The sequence below is a fragment of the Oncorhynchus kisutch genome, linkage group LG11, assembly GCF_002021735.2.
Source record: "Oncorhynchus kisutch isolate 150728-3 linkage group LG11, Okis_V2, whole genome shotgun sequence".
In the NCBI taxonomy this organism is placed as follows: domain Eukaryota; kingdom Metazoa; phylum Chordata; class Actinopteri; order Salmoniformes; family Salmonidae; genus Oncorhynchus; species Oncorhynchus kisutch.
The window spans coordinates 40,135,512-40,161,690 of record NC_034184.2 but is presented as its reverse complement, the minus strand read 5'-3'; the positions used below and the strand labels follow the sequence as shown (position 1 = coordinate 40,161,690).

The following is a 26,179-nucleotide window of genomic DNA, read 5'->3' as shown; positions in this document are numbered from 1 at the left end:
GAGTGGCAATTATGGGTCATTTGCAAGGATGAACGCAGACTAAAGGGCAATTACAGAGGAGACGGTAGGAGCAGTAGGGAACGGCGTAGGATTCAGCCAGGCCAATAATTTCAGGGAGCAGGTAAACAGATGCTGCCGCTCACCAGGGATGTGGCGTGCAGCGCTCCGCACCACATCAATTTAAACTGATTCTGTACACGGTCCCTATAGATCAGCACACCTGGCCCACAGATGGCCTACCTGCCATGAACTAAAAAGAGCCTCGAGCTGTGTGTACAACATGGTACCATTGTCTTGAGTGACATGTGATTACATTCATAGGGGTGACGTAACACTAAAAAGCTTTACAGTTAGATGACCAAGTCGTAGGCTGCAGCAAAATAATACAGGGTTGAATACATCTATGCTTGCAGTTACAGCACTTCAAGTAGTTATACTGAAAAAATGATCGCCTTGCACTGAGCGGAAATCATATGTTTTTCAGTGCAGGAAGTGAGGTGAGTCAACACCATTGATGACTAAATACAACTCCACTACGTCCTTTATTCAGTTACTGTTCACAGGGAAACAAGTAGTGAAATCGTAAACATAAAACTGCAGGATTATTCACACAAAAAAAAAAACGGTGTCCCCACAAATACAATTGTATGCTCTGCTAAGCAACATTGCCTCTGAACAGAATGCACAGACATCAAATTGTACGCTGCAATTGTAATGACAGGCCGTCTGACAGAGTACATTGGTGAGAAACAAATTACCCATGTAGCAGATGCCAAGAGATTGAGAGGCGGCGGGTAGCCTAGTGGTTAAGAGGTGGGAAATCTGTCGATGTGCCTTTGAGCAAGGCACTTAACCCTAATCGCTTCTGTAAGTCACTCTGGATTAGAGCGTCAGCTAAATTACCAAAATGTCAAATGTAAATGAGCAAATATGCCAAGTTGAGGCACATGGATGGGTGTGTGTGTGTGTGTGCTGACGGACAGTCATTGAAGCTATTGTGCTCAAACACAGTAGCCTTGCATATATACCTGTTGCTCGAGCGACGCCGTTGTTCAATCTACCTCTTCATCCACCCCCTGGGTCATTTGCATATGAGAGCAGAGTTTTTTTTTTTGTGTGAAGTTCAAATAGTGCCTTCTCCCCTCCCACATGCTGTGTGCACAACACACACACGGTGGACACTGACAAGAAAGAAAACCCCTCATGAATTTAGAAGTAAAACACATTTTTTTTATCATTTTGAAAAAAAATGTAAAGACTGAATATCAACAATGGTGTTGGACAAAAACAGACCTGAAATTCAACTAATGAAAAACCATGTGTGCCAAACAGGCCTTTTTTTATGGCACTTTTCATGCTTAAAGTTGTTTTTAAATGGATTTTACCCTGAAATGACATTGTTTTATTATTTTATGTGGGTGCTTAATCTCAAGCGCGAGCTGAAGTGACTGAGTAATCTAGTTAACATTGACAGAGAACAGACAGCTCTTGGTTTCTTCTCACTGAGGAGAAAAACAAACAGGAAGCGTAGCAACAGTGAATGGCCTCGATGTAAATAGAACAATTTTCTGTCTATTTCAGCAAACCTATCTTTTATCTGTGCTGCCATGAAGAACAAATGAAAGGTTAATATTACTTATTTAGCAGGTATTCCTGATTAAAATACACATTCGTCTGTAGCCTCGTCCTCCGCTTGAGTAAGAATACAGTTGGCCATTATCTTCTTTGATTCATCACAGTATCTATTTAAATCGCACGTTGGATTTTTACTTAAATTGGCCTGTACTGTGAAATCTATTCAATAGTTTGTTGATAATGTGTGTGTGTCTTCTTTGTTATTATGTAGCCTAATGAAAATGGTGAAATTCTATGACAGAGAAATTTTAGATAAATGTTCAACTTCAGCACTCCCTACATCAACGTCCATGTGTAGACTGACACCATGCTAGATGCCAAAATATAAGCAGCAATATCATGACGTTAGGCAGCAAGAGGTAAAAAAATAGAAAGGTTAGCCAAAACAAACACATGGTTTCAGTGGTTTTGCACTATTGTGAAAAAAGATAAAACATGTCAACGATAGCAGCCCCTTACTTTCCTTCTGCCTCAAATTGTTTCATATAATACCCTGTATAGGCCAGGTAGTGCCACAGTCATAGCTTAACCAGCTTCATCTATTTGTTACACTCTCTAGTGTAACATGTGCTTTTAGAGGTACAAACTGAAATATAGATGACCTGAGAGGGCTGGGGCTTCTGCAGAATGGCTGAACTTGAAGCTCCTCTCGGGCTGGTCCAGGGGGTGTCTGCCGGATGCTGGTCGGGGCGAACAAATCCTTTTCCCTGTCACTGGGCTGCCCAGTAATCTAATCTAATGCCACATGTCAGATCGATTTGTGTATGCTTATAGGGTACAAGTCCCTGCAAGGCATGCAGACAGCTACTGCAGGGGGTCCAGGGGCCAGATCTCGAAATATATTTAAAAATACATGTTTATGAATATTATTAAAAACAGATTAAATATATTTTGGCAAAGGGAATAAGTTGAGGGTGTAATACAGTATTATGGATCTAGAATGTCTGTTCTTTCCACCAATTATCAATGTTTTCAACTCAATACTTATTGTTTTCCCCAAAATAAATATAGATTTTTAAATGTCATTTTTTTTCTTCACATGCTTTAAAATGGCAAAGTTCTCCCTCTGCATCATGGAAAAATGTGTCGAATTTCAGGATATTAGCTTTAAAACTGCATTAAAAAAAAGATCTCTGCCACATGACAAAATGTGTAGAATTGCAGGAAATTTGCTTGAAAACTGCAAAATTCTCTCTGATACCAAGAGGGCCTTTAAAATGTTCCTTCCCAGGGCCAGAGACTTGGTTTGTCTGGCCATGCACTGTCAAAAAGTCATAGTAAAACTCTTAAGTGTGCTATTTTTACCTCACTCGAGTTGTGTTCTGATTATGAGAGGGTCCCCAATGAATTAGGCATCACAAAAAGCATCCCCAGCCCACAAAAAGTTTGGCAACCCCTGCGATATGGAATAGAATGTGTAAGAGCGAATGTGACTGTGTGATTATTTTTATATGGCTGGTTATGGCTGCCTGGTTTAACAGATTTAATAAAAGGTCTCATAATGGATGTTTCATCAATAATCTCTGTTTTGTATGTGAAGCATTGCAATCTGTTTAACCCAAAAACTTTTAATTGAAGGAGAAAGCCAATTACATTACTCGTTGGGCATGTTGCAGATGTACCTGCTAAATCAGGCCTCACACGTAACTGACATAATTATCGTTGCCTGTCATGGTTGCCCTTTCCTCTTTCGTGAAAAGTAAATAACGCTCTAAATCAACTATTCAAATACCTATTTATTTTACTGAAATGTATGTCCCTCAGTTTTATGCCATTGGTGTTACCGCCTTGAAAATCACAGATTACAGTACAAAGATATACAAGGACGTTGAGCATTCTCTCCATTGGCGAACTGCTACTGGGGAAGAGGTCTGTCTATATTAAATACAATTATTAGCTAATGACACCCTTTTAGTATGTCATACATTTGAGGATTCCATTGATCATTTGGTGTGTGTAAATTCAAAAGTGTCACTTGGTGGTAGTCAATTTAAATGAAGCATTAGTGGCCTCCACTAATAATTAAGATACTATATTAGTTATTTTAGAATGGGAAGATGTACCCAAATACATTTAAATAATACAAATCTAGAAAAATTGAGTTGACAAAGCGAGTTGACAAAGCTTGCGGTCTAATTTATGATCGTGTTTGTCATCAAAAGTTATTTTAATTTTAATGTTGCCACTGTGGCTTATAAGAGGCCGGGTTCAAAAGCAAGGGGACAAAAGAGTTGTTATGGAGACTGAGGCGAACACAAAAAAGGTACTCATGCCCCCCCCCCCCCCTAATTTGCACTTGCATATACAGCCTCCCCTGTAGGTTCTTCTCCCACACGTAGTCCACAGGTCTGTTTATAGCAGGCCCATTGTCCTTCGCACCCAGATAATAATCTCTCATCAGCAGCGGTTTTCCCAAATGGAAATAAAACCACCACAAAGACACAAAATGTCCTTCCTCTCATATCAGCAATTTCCTTTCAAACAGCAATGACACACTTTTATTTTCCTTATCACGTTGGCATTTAATTATTTATTCTTGGTCCTTTGAGCTCCAACGTGCAGCTTGTCAATCAGGCAAATGCAGTGTTTGCCTGGTCATATCCTTGTCTGAACTTCTCAAGTGGAGGCTCTCTGTGGGATCGCAGGTGCTACTCAGCTCTCTGGGACTTCTCAATCCTGACTTGCCTGATTAACCCCTGGCATTTACTTAGCTTAGCTTAGGAGCTGATTGGAGCCCGTAGGTAAACAGCAATACAGTGTATTAGTCTGGCCCAACCACAGTGTATTAGTCTGGTCCAACCACAGTGTATTAGTCTGGCCCAACCACAGTGTATTAGTCTGGCCCAACCACAGTGTATTAGTCTGGCCCAACCACAGTGTATTAGTCTGGCCCAACCACAGTGTATTAGTCTGGTCCAACCACAGTGTATTAGTCTGGCCCAACCACAGTGTATTAGTCTGGCCCAACCACAGTGTATTAGTCTGGCCCAACCACAGTGTATTAGTCTGGTCCAACCACAGTGTATTAGTCTGGTCCAACCACAGTGTATTAGTCTGGTCCAACCACAGTGTATTAGTCTGGTCCAACCACAGTGTATTAGTCTGGCCCAACCACAGTGTATTAGTCTGGCCCAACCACAGTGTATTAGTCTGGCCCAACCACAGTGTATTAGTCTGGTCCAACCACAGTGTATTAGAACATCCCCTGCCAACCAACCCTTTGAACCCTACCAGAGCAGACATGGAGCCAGTCCCATAGCAACCCCCTCCAGCACCAGTCTCTTCATTTGTCTCTTAGCCTTCCTGTGTACTATCAGAGTTTTGGATCAGAGGAAATGCAAACTGCAGCAGAAAAAAATTCTAAGAAAATAAATTACCATCAATTTATTTCATACTGAATGAAGTTAAACTGAGGAGAAAAAACATGGCCCTTGTCAGAGGAATATAAGCTGATCATAAAACTAAACAGTTCTCCTTCAGCTCATCTGAGCAGTGTGCCAACTAGTGTGATCTACTGTAGGCTATAGCCTAAGATCCATCTGCTGTGAGTTTATACCGGTACTAATAAAACAAACATTGATTTTCTGTGCCACAGCAAAAATCAATATATTTTTTCTTTATTTTTCTTCAACATCATAGTATTTCTACCAAACATAGTTGTAATAAACTTGTGTTATGCTTTTCTTCAGTAAATAGATCTGTTTGGGTACAACAACAGCTTTCTAAAGGTTATGTAGTTCTTTGTGGCACTGTGGCAGCCAAACCTGCCTGCGTATGAAACACAGAGCATCGCATTTGGTTAATTTCCTCACCGTATTGATGTTTCTTTCAGAACCTGGGACAATTCTGACATATAGCAGCAAATAACGTGAGGTCATTCACACTCGAATGAGTGATGCTGTCCAAGGCATCAGATGAAGGCATTCCGAGCCCAAATGACAGGAAGTCAGTAATGTGGTTGTGGCGAGGTCTGTCATGCTCACCCTCCGAGGTGAATCGATTGTAAATTCAATGATAACAAACAGCCTACGAGACCTGGTGTCTGTGTCTTTAATCTGTTCCCACCTTGCAGACACACAGCTGTAAACAGAATTATAGTGGGCCATTTATTGGCCAAACCTAGGAGGAAGGCGCTGATAAGTGTCACACAATCCGGCAGTCAATTTGTTTGCCATGTAACAGATATTGAGGTGACAGCAGTTCTCCAATGGCTAGATCATCAACTATCCCCACTGGGTTAAGAAATAAAAGTATTTTACTGGCTTTTGAGAGAGTTGATGCATGTCAATACATTTTCCACATACATTTTCGATCCATTAATATGTGTCAAAGGCATTTTTGTTACCTACAGTGGTTCATCCTTTAAAAGTTGCAGCGTACTGCGGTGCAGCTTGCATGGTGCTGCAGAATTTTATTGCACGTTATTTACGTGTAAATCACTGGTAGCATTAATGCTAGTTAGTGCTAGTTTGCCCACCAGAGGGCATCTTTGAGAAGCATTTGATAGCCTTCAATAGTGGCTATACTAGAGAATTTAAAACCTTTTTTGTAAGAACATAGTATACGGGACAGATTTTAAGAAAAGTTGCTTGTTTAATTTGATTCATATTATGATGTTTCTATTCCAAGAAAAACAAAAAAACTTGGGGTTTCCATTAGGATGGAACGGAAAATATGGCACTGTACAACATGACGGTCGGGAGTACAGTACTACTTCGCTAAAGAATCCCCGTGTCGTGCGGGCACATGGGAGACCGGGGTTCAATTCCCCGACAGGGAGGAAAGAGTAGGCTGTCCTTGTAAATAAGAATTTGTTCTTAACTGACTTGTCTAGTTAAAGGTTACACGAGCATAACATTTTTATTCCCTAATTTTCTAATTGTAGTCTAACCAATACCCAAATGGAAATTCAGTGAAAATAAAAATCTCATTGATTTATCAAGACCAGTCCCCATGCTTGTTTCAGAGCAGTGCGATACTGCTAAAATAGTTGTAGGCTATTGCTTCAAATTCTATTGCTTCTAACTTCAATATGCTCTTTAAATAAATAAGACCTACACCACTTTTAACAGCACATTACTCAACACTAGTGAGACTCATGTCGCCTACGGTTGGCCTTCAGTATATCGAAAAATATGACTTCTCTCCGCTAATAATTACATAGAGGATTGGAGGATATTTCTGTAATTCAGTGATATTTATTCCCATAGTAATTCATTATGGAGCCATAACTAAATGAACATCTGCATTTTGAAAGAGTATTTTTATAATTATTTTATTAACGAAAGCATAAAGATGCCATTATTAGTTACATTGTTTTAAGTTGAACGTGCAGACTGGCACTAAGAACAAACAGCTAGAACGTTTCCCTAGTCAGCGACATTATTAGTGCAATGCCTCAAAGTGTTGCCAGTGTGGCGAGGTGGAGGTCCTTCCTTCCTTCCCTCCCTCCCTCCGGGCTAGGTCGGTCTTCTGTGCACGGCTCTGCGGACATCCCGTGGCCCCTGCCCCCGTGCCTTGAACCTCACACGCTTTCAGTGGATACAGCAGGAGAACTGCAAGGCAATCCCATTGTGCGCCACTCGGGAGCCATGACCGATATATTGTCCTGCTAATAACGGGGTTAATAATATATCTGTGAGAATATCCAACGGGCTTTTATATAATTCTAAACTAATAAATAATAGCTTTGTTCAAAAAAATTATATTTTGGAGATGATTTTGTATTCAAATAACATCAAATGAGCGAGAAAAAGGCCATTCTTGAACATGGGGTGAGACATCGTTACTAATTTTTAAATAAAGCCAGTTGGTTATTTATTTCTGTTTTTAGAGGGAGAGAAACCAATAACCTACAGTCATCTCATGTGACTCCCAGTCGAGGCCGGCTTGGGTATTGAACCAGCATCTTTAGCAACACAGCTTGCACTACTATGCAGTGTCTTAGACAGTTGTGCCACTCAGGCGCTGTATAACGTGACCGATCGGGAGTGGCCTACAGTAAGAGCAAAATAATCCTAACAAAATAAAATAATACAAACCTTAGTGTAACAACAGTTTTAGTAAGTAATACTGAAGTCTTGCACAATTATCAGTTTATATTTAGGTTCATGTCACCCATTCATTGTCAGAGACACAGTAGGACACAAAAGCATAATCGGTGCTCCAACTCCCCCGTGCGCTGGTCTGGAGCAATGAAGTGGTGACGCAGGGTACCGTCCTAAACCACACATTACCTAAGTCCCGCAGCATAATCACAAAACTTTTAGTGGCGCAACCACTGTATATTATCACTGTCCCTCAGGGAATTGAATAGCCACACCAACACGATGAAGAGCTCTGCCACACAACAAAGGAGCCAGTAAGTGCACTGTGTATACCGGACCTGTATGGTGGAGTTTGGGGTTGTGTGCAACCCATCGCCTGAATGAACCTCATCTTTGCAGGGCAGAATGAGCAGGGGCAGGCAAGGTCAAAGGGAGGGGGAGAGAGAGAGAGACAGACCTGTCAATTGACTGCCTTTCATCAACTGTCAGTGTGAGCCATGCACAAGGTGGATTAAAAGAGACAGGAACGCACACACGCTAGAGTGGAACATCAAACAGTGGGGAGTGAAGAGGTGCGTCAGAGTATCTCTGATGACACCAATGGACACAGGAAGTGCTCCCTTTCGATTGCTCCAAACCAGCACTGGTGAGATGCTGAAGGCAAGACTGCAGAGATGGATACATGGAGTTGTTCCAGGTGAAGTGGCAAAATGAGAGAGGATCCTTTGTGAAAACAGGATGCAGAAAAATGACAGTTAAGGCGTCCGCATGCTTCCCATGCGAAACAGTTTGTGCATCTATTATGATGGCATTTTGTGATGTTATTTGTTCGTTTTGGTCTTTGGCAAGGTTTTTTTCCGACTGTTTGGGCAAACACATTTTTCTTGAGGCTATCCACAGTTCAATAGGGATTCTTCAATTAAGTGTGTTGTCATTCAAGGAGGGAAGACTCGTTTTCATGCATATTTCTTAAATTGAGAAATACTGCACCAAACATCTTAGTTAGAGGTAAAACTATGTGACTAAGACCTACTCCTAAAAAACAACAAAATTACAGATTTCTTGAGATATCTTAGATCATTAGTGTCCAGGACGTTGATCGCGGTCGACCCGTCAATTGCAACGTTCTTTCTAGTAGACTGCATAAAAAAGTTTCAAAATGTATGCACAATTTTTGTTTTGTTTGGGCAATTCAGCGTTACCATCGAGTCTGCTTAAAAATAATGAGGTCCACTGTTCTGAAGCACCATATGCTTTGCTTACAGGTTAGCTTCTTTTTCGAATACTGCAGCACAGCCAAAATATTTTTTCATTTTTTAAACTGCATAATAGACATACAATTGGACCAACCCGCGGCACTATAGCTGCTACATTTGTTTTCCAAACTGTAACTACCATAGCAACTGTCTGAAGTTAGTACGTTTACATTTCCACGCTTGCGAGACCTGTAACAGAATATTCTTTGTTATTCCAGTGGTAGTTGTTATTTTACTAAGTTTTTTTCTATGAAGTTGAGGTTCCATTTTTAATATGAATGCTGGACCAAGCAGCAAGAAATCGAAAATCTACCACTTTCACAGTGAGTGGGAGGAAGATGATTTTTTTCCAAATTCAAAATGTGTGTCTGATCTGCTATTCAAACATAGCTCTTGCTAAGAAGGGAAATGTCGAGAGGCATTTCAAAACTGTTCACAAGAAATATGAAAGTGACTTTCCAGCTCAAAGTGAACTACGTAGGAGAAAAGTAAGAGTTGAAGTCTCCAACTAGCTGCCCAACAATCAATCTTTACAAGGCCCAGCTCAAAATCAAAGGCAGCCACAATTCCATCATTCCGGGTGAGTCGCATACTAGCAAAGCACAATAAACCGTTCCAGGATGGAGAAATGCTAAGAGAGGCCTTTTTAGAGGCAGCAGAAAAGTAGATCGTACATAACTAAAGTCTGGGCACCCCTGTCTTAGATAAATTCAGACTATTTTGAGGAAGTGTATACTGGCTACGGCATCTCAAGGGGGACAAACAGTACTAGTGCCTATTTTTTCTCATTTATCAAGTGAAGGTCTTTTAAGGGAGTACAGACATTCACTTCAGCCGAGTTCTGCTTGGAGCAAACCAAACCTAGTATGCAGACAGACGCCTTTACAGTGAAAAGTGAGGAAATGTCTTATTGATTATTCATGAAAGACGGGGAGGGACAGAAACACAGAAAAATGCTGAATAAAAGAAACAAAATCGTAAGGAAATAAAAGCAAACAAGCTCTCTAGGTCACAGGAATTAAGGATGCCCTGTGAGCACCTTTACGTCTGGTCTTGTTTTTGACACTCAGTCTGTGGGGAACTCCTCTGAACGAGCTGTGCGTGCACAGTACTACGTCTAACTGTGTACAGACAGACTCACTAGTCTCCAGCCAGTTGAAGAGAGTGAAACTCAGAGAGACAGCTCCTAACTCCAGCCAGAGACATTGTCTGCCTGTGTCATTCCCATGACCAACAGCAATGATGGAGAGAGTGAGAGAGATGTAGAGATGGACTGCTCTGTGGTGAGAAATGCTGTGTTCTTTCGCAGTGTCATGATCTCCTAACCACTGAGCGGAGGTGATCCTATCGACAGAGCAGTGCATTTCCCTTCATGTGTAGTAAAAATAAGTGTGTGGGGGGGGGGGGGGGGGGGGGGGCAGTGCTGAACCCGGACATCCTTTGTCATTGAGGAGAACTAGACATCAGTTCTTAGATATAGCCATTCAGCCAGTCACTTTCTAATCTAAGCACACACCTTCAGGAACATTTGGACAACAGAAGGACCATGTAAAAAAAGAAAAAAATCTAGTTTAAATCAATTGGTTATTTACCATTAACATTTTGGTACTAAAAAGAGATGGACTGATAGACACACAAATATGAAAACTCATGTATAAAACACATACAGACACACATTGTCTGGTAGGCTGTCTGAAAGCATCAGCACTCGGGGCCAGTTGATGGCTGATGATGGAATCAATGGGGCAGATGTGCAAACACGTAAGGCGGAGCAGTCTGCACCACAGGCCTTCTGTCACTAATAAACCCAGCCCAGCTTGGTCATGGAAAAAGGCTAAATTTACCCAAGCGTCCGCAACGTTTCCTCTCCCCCTACACATATTGAGATGGGTAGAATGTGATGGCAGGAAGGAGTGTGAAGGGAGCGAGCCCCCCCTCTAGTCTACAATAGGAAGGGAAACGCATCTAAAAATCAATATTAGGAATGCAAACCGTGCTATAACTCGATGTAGGAGAATGTGGTCAAGGTGAGAGTAAAACGGAAGCAGATAGCTCAAACCTTATCCTGGTTTACAATAATTTACCAGTAAAATTACACTATACTCTAAGCTACAACTGTGACCACACAACTAGTATGAATGACAACACTATTTTCTTTCTACAAACAGGTTATTCAAGAGCAGGCTTTGCAGCACTCTGCAATGGAAACCAGTATTGTGCATGTCTTTTGTGTGAAACCACTAAGTAAATATCTACAGACAGCTGCAAATGGCTGTGAAAAACACTGTCAATAATATAATTTAGGAGCTTGAACCAATTCTCCTGGAAAAATGCTACTCTGAGGACAGAGCTGCTCAAGGGAGGAAGGGAGGGAGAGAGAGAAAGTAGTTAAATCGCATGAAAACCATGAACCATTTGTGTGTACCACACAAAGAGCCCAGTTCAGAGGAAAGTTGGGCCTCATCTCAGGCGATCATTCTTGGAAGAAAAAAAAATGCAAAGGAATATGCAAAGAGAGAGAGAGAGTGACCTTTTTTCAGATGGTATCGCCTTTAATCCTTAGCATGGAGTCCTGTTGGGACACAAGCTGGAAGAGGCTGATAAAACAGCCTAAATGCCACTTTGCATCTGCATCTCTAGGTTGCATATTAATGGAGAGCTGGCAACAGATCTGTCTGTAGAGGAGCCATTAGAGGGATGCACCGGGCAAGTTGAACACTTTTACCTCAGCAGCTGCAGTTGAGATTTTACATTGGAAGGAATGTTTGAGGAAAATGTGTTGTAGCATGTCTGTGATTCATAGCTTTTACAAAAATGGCTACTGCCTTCGGCTATCACTTGCACTATTACACACAGTGCATTCAGAAAGTATTCAGACCCTTGGACTTCTTCCACATTTTGTTAAAGCCTTAATCTGAAATTGAATTTTTTTCCTCAATGTACACACAATACTCCATAATGACAAAGCAAAAACAGGTTGACATTTTTGCAAACATATTAAAAAAAATAAACACACCTTAAGTGTAAGTATTCAGACCCTTTGCTATGAGAATAGAAATTGAGCTCATCCTGTTTCCATTTATCATCCTTGAGCTGTTTCTACAACTTGGAGTCCACCTGTGGTAAATTCAATTGATTGGAAATTATTTGGAAAGGCACACACTTGTGTAAGTAAGGTCCCACAGCTGACAGTGCATGTCAGAGCAAAAACCAAGCCATGAGGTTGAAGGATATGTCCGTATATCTGGGGAAGGGTACCAAAAAATTTCTGCAGCATTGAAGGTCCCCAAGAACACAGCGGACTCCATCATTCTTAAATATAATAAGTTTAGAACCACAAGACTCTTCCTAGAGCTGGCTGCCTGGCCAAACTGAGCAATCGGGGGAGAGGGGCCTTGGTCAGGGAGGTGACCAAGAAACCAATGGTCACTCTGACAGAGCTCCAGAGTACTTCTGTGGAGTCAGGCCTTTATGGTAGAGTGGCCAGACAGACGCCACTCCTCAGTAAAAGGCACATGAGAGCCCGCTTGGACTTTGCCAAAAAGGCACCTAATGGACTCGCAGACCACGAGAAACAAGATTCTCTGGTCTGATGAAACCAAGATTGAACTCTTTGGCCTGAATGCCAAGCGTCACGTCTGGAGGAAACCTGGCACCATCCCTACGGTGAAGCATGGTGGTGGCATCATGCTGTGGGGACTGGGAGGCAGGGACTGGGAGAGAAGTCAGGATCAAGGGAAAGATGAACAGAGCAAAATACAGAGAGATCAATGATGAAAACTTGCTCCGGAGTCATCAGGACCTCAGACTGGGGTGATGGTTCACCTTCCAACAGGACAATAACCCTAAGCAAACAGCCAAAACAACACAGGAGTGGCTTTGGGACAAGTCTCTGTATATGTTTGAGTGCCCCAGCCAGAGCCCGGACTTGAACCCAATCAAACATCTCTGGAGAGACCTGAAAATAGCTGTGCAGCAACACTCCCCATCCAACCCGACAGAGCTTGAGAAGATCTGCAGAGGAAAATGGGAGAAACTCCCCAACAGGTGTGCCAAGCTTGTAACGTCATACCAAAGAAGACTCAAGGCTGTAATCGCTGCCAAAGGTGCTTCAACAAAATACTGAGTAAAGGGTCTGAATACTTATGGAAAGTGTCATATCAGTTTTAAAATGTTTAATACATTTGCTAAAATGTAAAAAATAAAATAAATAAAAAAGTCATAATAGGGTAGTTAGTGTGTGTAGCTTGATGAGGGAATTTTGCAATCAAATTTAGAATAAGGCTGTGACGTAACAAAATGTGGAAAAGATCTGAATGCTTTCTGAATGCACTGTAGGCTACAGAGCTACAACAAAAACACAGTTTGAAGCAAAGCGTAAAACTCAAACAAGCTTAATATGGGAAAATGTAATGGTAGAGATATAATTAGGTCTCAAATGAATGTGGGTCAAATAAAAATGATGTTCATTGGCTCCCTCTTCAAAACAAACATCACACACACACACTGTGTGTGTGTGTGTGTGTGTGTGTGTGTGTGTGTGTGTGTGTGTGTGTGTGTGTGTAAACTGTAATTTACAGATCATGTCATGCTAGAAAGCATGGCTTACTGAGAGGATACTCAGTAAATAAGGATTACTGAGACATTTATTGGAAGAGACGTAGCGAAGAACAAATGTTAGTGGCATTGCCCCCTGCTGGACAGGATGGAAGCTGCTCCTTTAATTACAATGAATATGAAATAATTGTTCAGAGAAATTACCTCTTGAATGAAACTAAAATGAACTTTGAGCCAATACAAATGACAGTTATACACACAGAAAGAAGCAGCGTTGAGATGTGTGAGCGGTGGAGTCAGCAATTAGCCTAGACTTGACATTTCAGTCCCAAATGGTCGTTAGGCGTTACTTCCGAAAAAACCCAATGTGAAAATGCTAATATCTCTGAATTGCTGCAATTAGAAAAGGTTTGCTCTAAAGCCTGATTATGTGTTTTCTTTCAAAATGTTACTGGGGGTAATTGACTTCTCAGATGGGGGGGAAGTTAAAACATTTGTGTCAATAGATCAAGTATGTCATGCTTCTTCTCTAATGGCTATGGTCTCTATCATGTTAATATCTGTGAATAAAAATGTATAAAAATCAGTGAAACCGATAAATGTCACCATTAGGTGTTTTGTTGTTTAGCAAATTAACGTTTCACAAATGTACCTCATCTATAAGAGTTAAACACCATTGCCAAAATGTGACAATTGATTTGGACCCCAAAAATAACATGGAGCACCGATACGATACTTTGTTTGTTATTCTTCTTAAGAAAAACGGTTCCCCTTGTTGAACATGGGGGATCAAACGTGTCAGTAGCCTTCTGGCTTTTTGTCGGAAACAAATAGGCATTCAACTCGGGTGGTCTTTAAGAAAGATGACTGCTGTTTTACATGGGGGAGGGGGGGGGGTAACAGTATCTTAAGAGAAGCCCACCGTTTTGATGGAGCTGCGCGTCTTCTCTTTCCACTCATGGCTGCTCAGCTCAAAGGTGCAGTGCACGTAGGTCTCTCTGTCATACGAGCCCAGGATAAACAGCCTGAAGGAGAAATTACAGAACAAAAAGCTCATTTAGACAGTACATCATTGCGGATTCTCCTGGTCTCCCTATGTATAGTGCATAGCCTACTGTATGTAAACCTGTTGATGCCACTATGTTTTCTGGTGCTACTAAGATGTATCAGAGAGACCCCTGACCAATGGTTGCAATGATACTAAAGCAAACAAACACTGTCAAGGCTATTGCTGCCCCCTGGTGTAGTGATGAAAATACACAAGAAAAGCAAAATCTACTGTAGTACAGCAGTAGTATCTGCACATTTGAAGTGTTGAGCTATTTACACTCCCATAATTATTTATTTTGGACGGTGAAGATAAAATGTTTCAGTACAGAATGTCACCTTTTATTTGAGGGTATTTTTTTTATACATACAGCACTTTATGTATCTAGTACCCCAATTTGAAGGTGTCATAAGTATTTTTACAAATGTACTTGTGTATAAAAGTAGTCAAGTGTTTTATTTGGTCCCATATTCCTAGCACAAATTGACTACATCAAGCTTGTGACTCCACAAACTTGTTGGGTGCATTTGCAGTTTGTTTTGGTTGTGTTTCAGAATATGATGTGCCCAATATAAATGAATGGTAAATAATGTATGGTGTCATTTTGGAGTCTTTTTTATTGTAAATAAGAATGGAAAATGTTTCTGAACACTTCTACATTAATGTCATGCTACCATGGATAATCCTGAATACTGATGAGAATGTTAGACGCACAAAGATCATACTCCCAAGACATGCGAACCTCTCACCATTACCAATAACAGGGGGTTAACATTTGTTAGTTTTTTTTGGGGGGGGGTATAATATTTATGCCTGTAACTTTCTCGCTCATCATTATTTAAGACTGATTCATGATTATCCGTAATCATGGTAATATCCACATTGTGTTCAGAAACATTCTATTCCTATTTACAATAAAAGTGACTTCAAAAAGACAATATTACTTTCCATTCATTTCTATTAGGCACAACATAATCCGAAACACAACCAAAATAAACTGCAAATGCATCCAACAATTTTGTCGAGTCACAAGCTTGATGTAGTCATTGTGTGATAGGAATATGGGAGCAAATACTACACTTGACTACTTATGACACCTTCAAATAGGCGGTACTAGATACATAAAGTTATTTCTTTCATAAAGTTATTTCTAAACGGTAAAATAGTTATATAAAACACCCTCAAAAAAAAGGTGACATTCTGTAGCGTCTCATCTCAAATCCAAAATGCTGGAGTATAGAGCCAAATGAAAAGTTTTTGCTTCACTGTCAAATTAATACATTAATGTATTCTTGTGTATTGTGGGATTCATTTCTACAATATACAGTACATAGACCTATTTGAAATCGATGGTTTCAAAATGTATATTTTTTTTAACTTAATTTTATGGTCATAAAAATAACTGACAAGTGTTTGAAAAAGCAAATAAAAGAAACGGTAGTAACCTTTTTTTATTTCCCTCAATTAGACCACTGGATAAACCCATTACTTAAATCCATTGAGTCCCCAATTACTGTATACAACAAGTGCAGTATTTATACAAGATGTGTGGATTCTGGATTAACAATATACTGACTGTCTCTCCATCTGGTGGTGGTAGACAGCACATTTTACACAGACTTGATAACGTAATACTGTCACGGACTGATTGCAAATCTTCGAGCTCCTCTCTGAATTTGGGTAAAGCCGACCACTAAAACTTTGGACACTCTTCTTCTGTCTTGACCAGGAGTTTTCTTTATTTTTGCTATTTTCTACATTGTAGAATAGTGAAGACATCGAAATAACACAATAATAACCAAAAAAAAGTGTTAAACAAATATATATTTTAAATTTGAGACTCTTCAAAGTAGCCACCCTTTGCCTTGATGACAGCGTTACAAACTCTTGGTATTCTCACAACCAGCTTCATGAGGAAGTCACATTGGAATGTATTTCAATTAACAGGTGTGCCTTGTTAGAAGTTCATTTCTGGAATTTGTTTCCTTCTTAATGCTTTTGACCCAATCAGTTGTGTTGTGACAAGGTAGGGGTGGTATACAGAAGATAACCCTATATGGTAAAAGACCAAGTGATTTATAAATCAGTCAGTGGCAGTATGGTAAGAACAGCTCAAATAAGCAAAGAGAAACGACAGTCCATTACTTTAAGACATGAAGGTCAGTCAACACAGAACATTAAGAACCTTGAAAGTGTCTTCAAGCACAGTCACAAAAACCATCAAGTGCTTGATGTAACTTGTTAACTGCACCTCAGATTGCAGTTCAAATAAATGCTTCCCAGAGCTCAAGTAACAGACACATCTCAACATCAACTGCGTGAGGAAACTGCGTGAATCAGGCCACTAAGGACACCAATAAGAAGAGACTTGCTTGGGTCAAGAAACACGAGCAATAGACATTAGACTGGTGGAAATCTGCCCTTTGGTCTGATGATTCCCAAATTTGCGATTTTTGCTTCCAACGGCCATGTCTTTGTGAGATGCCGAGAAGGTGAACAGATGATCTCCGTATATGTGGTTCCCACCGTGAAGCATGGAGGAGGTGCTTTGCTGGTGACACCATCTGATTTATTTAGAATGCAAGGCACACTTAACCAGTATGGCTACCACAGCATTCTGCAGCAATACGCCAACTCCCGGAAAAGCTGGTTGAGAAAATGCCAAGTGTGCAAAGCTAATTTATTTATTTGTACTTTTATTGAACTAGGCAAGTCAGTTAAGAACAAATTCTTATTTACAATGATGGCCTAGGAACAGTAGGCTAACTGCCTTGTTCAGGGGCAGAACAACAGATTTTTACCTTGTCAGCTCGGGGATTCAATCTAGCAACCTTCCGGTTACTGGCTCTAACCACTAGGCTACCCTGCCACCCCGTCATCAAGGCTACTTTGAAGAAACTCAAATAAAATAGATTCTCATTTGTTTAACACTTTTTTCGTTACTACATGGTTCCATAGTTTTGAAGTCAACACTATTACTCCACAATGTAGGAAATAGTTTAAAAAAATAATAATTATTAAAAGTGAATGAGTAGGTATCTCCAAGCATTTGACTGGTAACTCTATATTCATACAGAGCCTAGTGAAAGTCTACACACCCCTTGCACAGTCTTCACATTTTGATGCCTTACAATTACATCTGAAAAAAGAGATTCATTTGGATTTTATTCCAACAGATCAACACAACCTACTGCTCGTGGCAATGTCATTTTGCTAAGTTGACCTTTAAGGGCCTTGTTGCAAACAGAATGGATGATTTGGAGTGGATTTTTTAACACCAGCTTTCTTCTTTTCACTTTGTCATACAGGCCAGTAATGTAGAGTGAAAGCAAAGTTGTTGATCCTCTGTATTTCCAAGTATTGTGGTGGCAGCATCAGGTTATAGATATGCTCGTCACCTGCAGTGACTGGGGAGTTTGTCCGGATTTAAATATTTAAAAAGGAGCCCAGGTTAAAAGTTAGAGGAAAACCTACAGCAGTCTGAGTTTTATTTTTCAGCGGGAGAATTACACCGATTTTAACACCAAAGTCAACATTTGAATATTGCTGTCCATCAATGATTCCCATCCAAATTGACTGAGCTTGAGCAATATTGACAAAAACTATAGCTGCTGTAAGAGTTGTGCTTAGTTGGCAAAATCTTATTCAAAATGAGTCACAGTTGAATTACTGCCAAAGCTTCTTCCACCAAGTATTAACTCTGGGGTGTGAAAATATATGCATTCATATATGCAATGTGTATTTTGTATTAATTTGGAGGGGGAAAAATTGACTTTGAAATCCCTTTTTAGATTGAATTCTAGACTTTCACTAGCGATGTATTTTGGACACACACCTTTTAAGAGGTTTCTCACCGTCTGTTGGTAGTAACCAGACAGAAAGTAGCCAAAACTAAGAGAACATAAAGAACATGATAGGCAGTTTAAAGAGATCCTGTTGCAATTTGCAATCGATCAAATATTCATCTGGACCAGTGCACTGTTCATTTCAGGCCTATGTAGAATATCCTGATATTCCTCTGAATATCAACAACCTTTTTTTCCTTAAAAATGCATTGCCTATCCCCCAAAAACTAAGACCTCGCATTTTGGTTGCAGTTGGCACCATCCCAATAGAATTCCACATAGACAAACCCAATATTGGGCACTGTAAGTGGAGGTGGATGGTTGTCATTGTCAGACATGTCTGGCTGGCCCAGTGAGGTAATAGGGTATCCATTTGCAGCAGCTGTGAGGATAGGAGTGTCAGCCAGCCTGTCATAGCGTTGGCCTGGCCTCATAATGGGCAGGGACTGTGCATTATTAATGAGGAGCGGTTTCTGGATGTCCTACCGTCTGCAGCTACTCCACTACTATACCAGACCCAAGCAACATAAAGGCTTACACCACCGTAAGCAGAGGGTGGAGGAGACAGAGCTCAGACCCAGAGCTGGCATGTTTACACATTTTCATTGGCCCAGAGTAGAGCTCTGGAGGTCATGAAATTGTGTCATCTGGTTGTCATGCAAAAGTCTGCCGGTCTCACGGTAATTTGCAGCTAATTAACATAGACATGTTTAGCATCTCAAGGCCTTGGCGCATACAAGCCGCTGATGCATGCATTTCCAACATCTACATTTTAAAAAGTCTAATAAATCAATTTAATATACACCATCACAATAAATCCATTATTTATTTTAGTCAGTTCTAAAGGAATTTTCCCTCCTTTCGGCAAATCTGAGCACGACTCCATTTTGTTGCTCCCAGCCTATAGACAGAAACTAAAACAGGAAACGCCCGCGCTCAGGTCTGTTCAACGCTGGTCCGACCAATCTGATTCCACGCTTCAAGATTGTTTCGATCACATGGACTGGGATATGTTCCGGATAGCATCGGACAACAACATTTATGTATATGCTGAGTTTATTAGCAAGTGCATCAGTGATGTTGTGATGATTGTGATGATGGTCTACAGTCAATCACGGATTACAAAAAGAAAACCAGCCGGCCCTGACGGCATCCCTAGCCCCGTCCTCAGAGCATGCCCAGACCAGCTGGCTGGTGTGTTTATGGACATATTCAATCAATCTCTATCCCAGTCTGCTGTTCCCACATGCTTCATGAGGGCCACCATTGTTCCTGTTCCCAAGAAAGCGAAGGTAACTGAGCTAAATGACTATCGCCCCATAGCACTCACTTCCGTCATCATGAAGTGCTATGAAAGACTAGTCAAGGATCATATCACCTACCCGACACCCTAGACCCACTCCAATTTGCTTACTGCCCCAATAGGTCCACAGACGACGCAATCGCAATCACACTGCCCTAACCCATCTAAATAAGAGGAATACCTATGTAAGAATGCTGTTCATCGATTACAGCTCAGCATTTAACACCATAGTACCCTCCAAACTCGACATTAAGATCGCAACCATGGGTCTCGACCCCGCCCTGTGCAACTGGGTCCTGGACATTCTGACGGGCTTCCCCCAGGTGGTGAGCGTTGGAAACAACATCTCCACCCCACTGATCCTCAACACTGGGGCCCCACAAGGGTGCGTTCCCAGCCCTCTTCTGTACTCCCCGTTCACCCATGACTGCGTGGCCATGCACACCTCCAACTCAAATAATCAAGTTCGCAGACGACACTATAGTGGTAGGTTTGATTACCAACAACGACAAGACAGCCTATAGGGAGGAGGTGAGGGCACTGGGAGTGTGGTGTCAGGAAAATAACCTCACATTCAACGTCAACAAAACGATAATGATGATCGTGGACTTCAGGAAACAGCGACGGGACAGTAGTGGAGAAGGTGGAAAGTTTTAAGTTCCTTGGCATACACATCACAGACAAACTGAAATGGTCCACCCACAAGGACAGCGTTGTGAAGGCGCAACAGCACCTCTTCAACTGAAGAAATTTGGCACATCACCGAAAACTCAAACTTTTACAGATGCACAATCAAGAGCATCCTTTCGGGCTGTATCACCGCCTGGTACGGCAACTGCTCCGCCCACAACCGTAAGGCTCTCCAAAGGGTAGTGAGGTCGGCACAATGCATCACGGGAGGAAAGTACCTGCCCTCCAGGACACCTACACCACCCAATGTCACAGGAAGGCCATAAAGATCATCAAGGACAACAACCACCCGAGCCACTGCCTGTTTACCCCGCTATCATCCAGAAGGTGAGGTCAGTACAGGTGCATCAAAGCTGGGACCGAGAGACTGGAAAAACAGCTTCTATCTCAAGGCCATCAGATTGTTAAACATCACTAACATTGAGTGGCTGCTGCCAACATACAGACTCAAATCTCTAGCCACTTTAATAATAAAAAATTGGATGTAATAAATGTTTCACTAGTCACTTTAAACAATACCAGTTTATATAATGTTTACATACCCTACATTACTCATCTCATATGTATATACTGTACTCTATACCATCTACTGCATCATGCCTATGCCTTTAGGCCATCGCTCATCCATATATTTATATGTACATATTCTTATTAGTTCCTTTACACTTGTGTGTATAAGGTAGATGTGAAATTGTTAGGGTACTTGTTAGATATTACTGCACTGTCGGAACAAGAAGCACAAGCATTTCGCTACACTTGCATTAACATCTGTATGTGAGCAATCAAATTTGATTTGGATAGACATTTTGGAACGTAGCATAAGGTAATCACACCATCTGGTATGAATAATAATAAATGAATAACTGTCCACACTCAAAAGCGATTATTCTAATTTGTTTAATTTTGGAGTATAGGCTAGACCAATTATGTACCAAAGGCATCTTAAAATCAGTTTAGTTTCTTGTTTTTCTGCCATGTGTAATATGCTGTAGGTTATATATTGTATAACGGCAGAGTCATAATTCAGATTTTTATTTCATGCTTGCGCTCATAAGCCTCTGCGGCTGTATAAGCCCTAATATGCCAATGTGTGTTTTGAATTAATCATCGCCTTTGAAAGCACTGTTCCATTTTGTTGTGTTTCGTTACCATTTGCATTGATGTCAGAGTGGTTAGAGGGACAATAGAGACCTGAGTACCAGGCCATTAGGCCATTAGCAAGTTGGGTACTACTAAAGCATGTCCAGTGTGCATAAGAGGAGATTACCATGACTCAACAGTCACATGGAATTTTACTGCGGTCATGACTGTCGGTGAGGTGGTGAAACAGTCACCACAACAGCCCTAGCCCAGTGCAGAAGTGGGTGTTTCAGGAAGGGAGAGGAGACTAGTGAAGGGATACATCACCTACCCCGAGACAAAGGGCTGCTTTTTAAGTGCGCCCTCTAACATGGAAACCAAACCAGCTACGCGCGTGCGCCATCGTGCATAAATGTATTTTGTCCCCCCACACCAAATGCGATCACAACACGCAGGTTAAAATGTCAAAACAAACTCTGAACCAATGATATTCATTTAGGGACCGGTTGAAAAGTATTAAACATATATGGCAATTTAGCTAGCTAGCTTGCACTTGCTAGCTAATTTGTCCTATTTAGCTAGCTTGCTGTTGCTAGCTAATTTGTCCTGGGATATAAACATTGAGTTGATATTTTACCTGAAATGCACAAGGTCCTCTACTCCGCCAATTAATCCAAACATAAAATGGTCAACCAAATCGTTTCTAGTCATCTCTCCTCCTTCCAGGCTTTTTCTTCTCTTGACTTTATATAGCGATTGGGAACTTTTATAAATTAGGTGCATTACCGGCACTGACCTCGTTCGTCTTTCAGTCACCCACGTGGGTGTAACCAATGAGGAGATGGCACATGGATAGCTGCTTCTATAAATCAATGAGGAGATGGGTGAGGCAGGACTTGCAGTACGATCTGCATCAGAAATAGAACTGACTTCTATTTTAGCCCTTGGCAACGCAGATGCTCATTGGTGCGCACGAGCAGTGTGGGTGCAATAATTGAATAACATGCATGTCTAAATTGATTTTGCGACGTGAGCGGTGTAGTCAGCCTGAAACTGTGGTAGGCATTGTCGACCCAAACGGATTAGGTTCGTTTGAGCAGGCGGTAAGTCAATCACCTGGTAAATTTGTAGCCTTGCTGGTTAAGTTGATTAGTGCTGCATTTCCTTTCTGTGGCTAGAGAATAAAAGGCCTTGATTATTTATAAAGAGCAGGCTTGAACACCTAGCATAAATACTAGTGACAAATGCAATGTTAAGATATAGTCCAGACATCTTAGGTCCTTTTAATGTAATAAAAGTGGTTTTCACCATAAGATATCCTAACCTGTCAAGTAGCTCAAACCAGGCTAGAATACACACAGTGGGTGGCCTACCTTATGAGTCTGCATAAAACGTGCTGAACATAGTGTGTGTTACATAAAGTATATAGTATCCCTGTGCAGAAAAGCTGTGGAGACCAGTACTGTTGAACTATTAACTTCTTGGATATAGGGGGCGCTCTTTTAATTTATGGATAAAAAAACGTGCCCGTTTTAAGCGCAATATTTTGTCATGAAAAGATGCTCGACTATGCATATAATTGGCAGCTTTGGAAAGAAAACACTCTAACGTTTCCAAAACTGCAAAGATATTATCTGTGAGTGCCACAGAACTCATGCTACAGGCGAAACCAAGATGAAACTTCAAACAGGAAATGGGCAGAATTTTTGAGGCTCTGTTTTCCATTGTCTCCTTATATGGCTGTGAATGCGCCGGGAATGAGCCTGCCCTTTCTATTGTTTCTCCAAGGTGTCTGCAGCATTGTGACGTATTTGTAGGCATATCATTGGAAGATTGGCCATAAGAGACTACATTTACCAGGGGTCCGCCCGGTGTCCTTTGTCTAAACTGGTGCGTAATCTACAAGCTGCACGCAGTCATCCAGTGATTGAGAGGAGAGAGAAGGCTTTCAACGAACGATATATCATGAAGAGATATGTGAAAAACACCTTGAGGATTGATTCTAAACAACGTTTACCATGTTTCAGTCGATATTATGGAGTTAATTTGGAAAAAAGTTCGGCATTTTGATGAGCGATTTTTCTTTTTTTTTTTGTAGCCAAACGTGACGCACCAAACGGAGCGATTTCTCCTAAACAAATAATCTTTCAGGAAAAACTGAGCATTTGCTATCTAACTGAGAGTCTCCTCATTGAAAACATCTGAAGTTCTTCAAAGGTAAATGATTTTATTTGAATGATTTTCTGTTTTTTTTGTGAAAATGTTGCCTGCTGATGCTAACGCTAAATGCTACGCTAGCTGTTACACAAATGCTTGTTTTGCTATGGTTGAGAAGCATATTTTGAAAATCTGAGATGACAGTGTTGTTAACGAAAGGCTAAGCTTGAGAGCTAGCATATTAATTTCATTTCATTTGCCATTTTCATGAATAGTTAACGTTGCGTTATGGTAATGAGCTTGAGGCTGTATTCACGATCCCGGATCCGGGATGGCTCGACGCAAGAAGTTAATAATGATGATCAATAGCATTTCATTCTTATGGTCTCATAGGCCTGTTAGGACCATAACACTAACTACATACAACACGGGAAGGGTTGACTTAGTTTGAGTATAATTATATTATTTGATATATTCTCTGATAAAAGGGCGATTGCTGTAATGCATAGGGAAATACCACCCCACCCCCCTCTCAAATATGACCAAGAATGAGTCATCCTACCTGCTACATTCAACGAGGGTGACTCTAAGCCGACCCTCAACCAATCCTGAGTCCTGAACAGAGAGGTCCAAGTCACAGGCGGAGGATCCAATGGAAGGTTGCACTTGGAACGGGAAGAAGGGTTTGTATCTGGAAAAACACAAAAAGGTAAACAATGAGTAAATTATTATACATTTGTTGTATACTGTTAGTGATTTCAGTGAGACTATAACTGCTGAGGAATTCTACACTTGAAAGAACTCAGGGCCTAACTGAAAACAAAATTTAGCCATGTTTGACAATCGAAGCATAGGCCTCTGGCTTTTCCATTGGGGGTAACATATACGTTTCAGAGGATGATCTGCTGTTAGCCCACAGCAACAGATTAACAGACACAATCGTTAAGCATTTCTACTTTGTCAGCATCCTCAGGATTGTCTCTATTAAGTGACAGAAATACAGGCTCAGTGATAAAGCTAGAGACAACCAGTCTAAAACGCATGCTAAAGCTGCTATTGACGGCTTATTCACGATACCTACACATAAACAAAGCCACACAGTATAGGACTACAGATATAAAAAGGCACAAAACAAAAAAAATGCACTGAATCAATGTGTGTAATAAATTTGTGTAATATGTTACATTGTAATTACAGGAATAATTACACAGTAATAAGGGCACTTCCTTGCTCAGAGAATGAATGGGTTGGAAAAGGGAATGAAGAAGACAATGAGAAGAGATGAAGTAGAAAGAGAAAGAGAAACATTTTAGGAAATAAAAGGAGAGATTGAGAGGATATGGAGTTGAAACATGAAGGAGGAATGATGTAGAGATGAGGAAGATGGTGAGATGAGGAAAAGTAGGGGAAAGACGGAGAACAGATAGATAAGAAATGTTGGAGATGCTATAGGAGCGTCTACAGGAGCCCCACTGTTCCAGTTGGCAGGTAGGAAAGGCAGGAGGAAATCCATATCCTGCTGGGATCAGATTATCTAACAAACCCTGGTTGTTTCCTGCTCTCGCTCCACAGCAGGGAGGCTGACCTCAACCAATGCGGGGCTGAGAAAGACACTCACAGCTTGGCTCTCCATCTCTCAGGCTCGCCCTAGCTCACACTCTTCTACTCACACACTGGCCCACTCTCCGAACATGACGTTCTCCTGCCCGTTGCTCGCACAACCTCTCTCCCTGACCATACACACAGACACCCTCACAAAATGTTTGGTCCCAGCACTGTGACTTCCGCAATTGGGTGTAGTCATTGGCTAAAAGCAGCAGTAAGGCAGATGGTTAAACCGTAAATAATGGGTTGTTGTAATTAGGTAATAAAAAGCATGAGCTGGCCCTCACCCAAAATAGTTATTTGAGGTGCTGACTAATGGTGAGTAAACTGTATGCTATTAAATAAGAGAGCCTCACACTCCATATACAAGCTTCCAGTAATTAATTGGATAAAGCACCAACTGCGCAAAACAGTGACGCAGAAACGTTGGTGGTTCACCCAATAAATTACTGGGAGCTTGAATATACAGTGTGCAACTCCCTTTACTCATTGTAATTAAGAACATCATGCTGTTTGGGACCACACGTATGCCTTTATTTTTGGCCCCTGATGCTATTTCTAGCCTGAAGCCCCTCGCATTCTAAACCAGATAAGATTTTGTGTAACTGTTCATAATAATCTAACATGGAAGATGTGAGCTAGCCTAACCATAGACGTATTGAATAGAAAAAAAGTATAACTCATTCTAGTTCCGTGAGCCCAACTCATCTCCAAAAGTCAAAGCAGGGAAACTTAAAATCTCAATCAGCAAGTCAATGTCCAACCAGAGGGAAAGAAAATAGACCACCTTTACTCCACACAGAGACGCGAACAAAGCTCTACCCCACCTTCCATTTGGCAAATCTGACCATAATTGTATCCTCCTGATTCCTGCTTACAAGCAAAAATTAAAGCAGGAAGCACCAGTCTATAAAAAAGTGGTTAGATGAAGCAGATGCTAAGCTACAGGACTGTTT

At 41.1% G+C, this 26,179-nt stretch overlaps 1 protein-coding gene across 1 annotated transcript in view; it reads right to left on the bottom strand.

Moving 5' to 3' along the window:
- LOC109899693 (PDZ domain-containing protein 8-like) overlaps window positions 1-26,179 on the bottom strand; it is a 64,577-nt gene that overhangs the window by 13,733 nt on the left and 24,665 nt on the right. The window contains exons 2-3 of the mRNA XM_020495136.2: window positions 24,181-24,309; window positions 14,418-14,520 (exon numbers count right to left, since the gene is read on the bottom strand). Coding sequence (XP_020350725.1) covers window positions 14,418-14,520; window positions 24,181-24,309 — 232 coding nt within the window. The remainder of the gene's footprint in view (window positions 1-14,417; window positions 14,521-24,180; window positions 24,310-26,179) is intronic.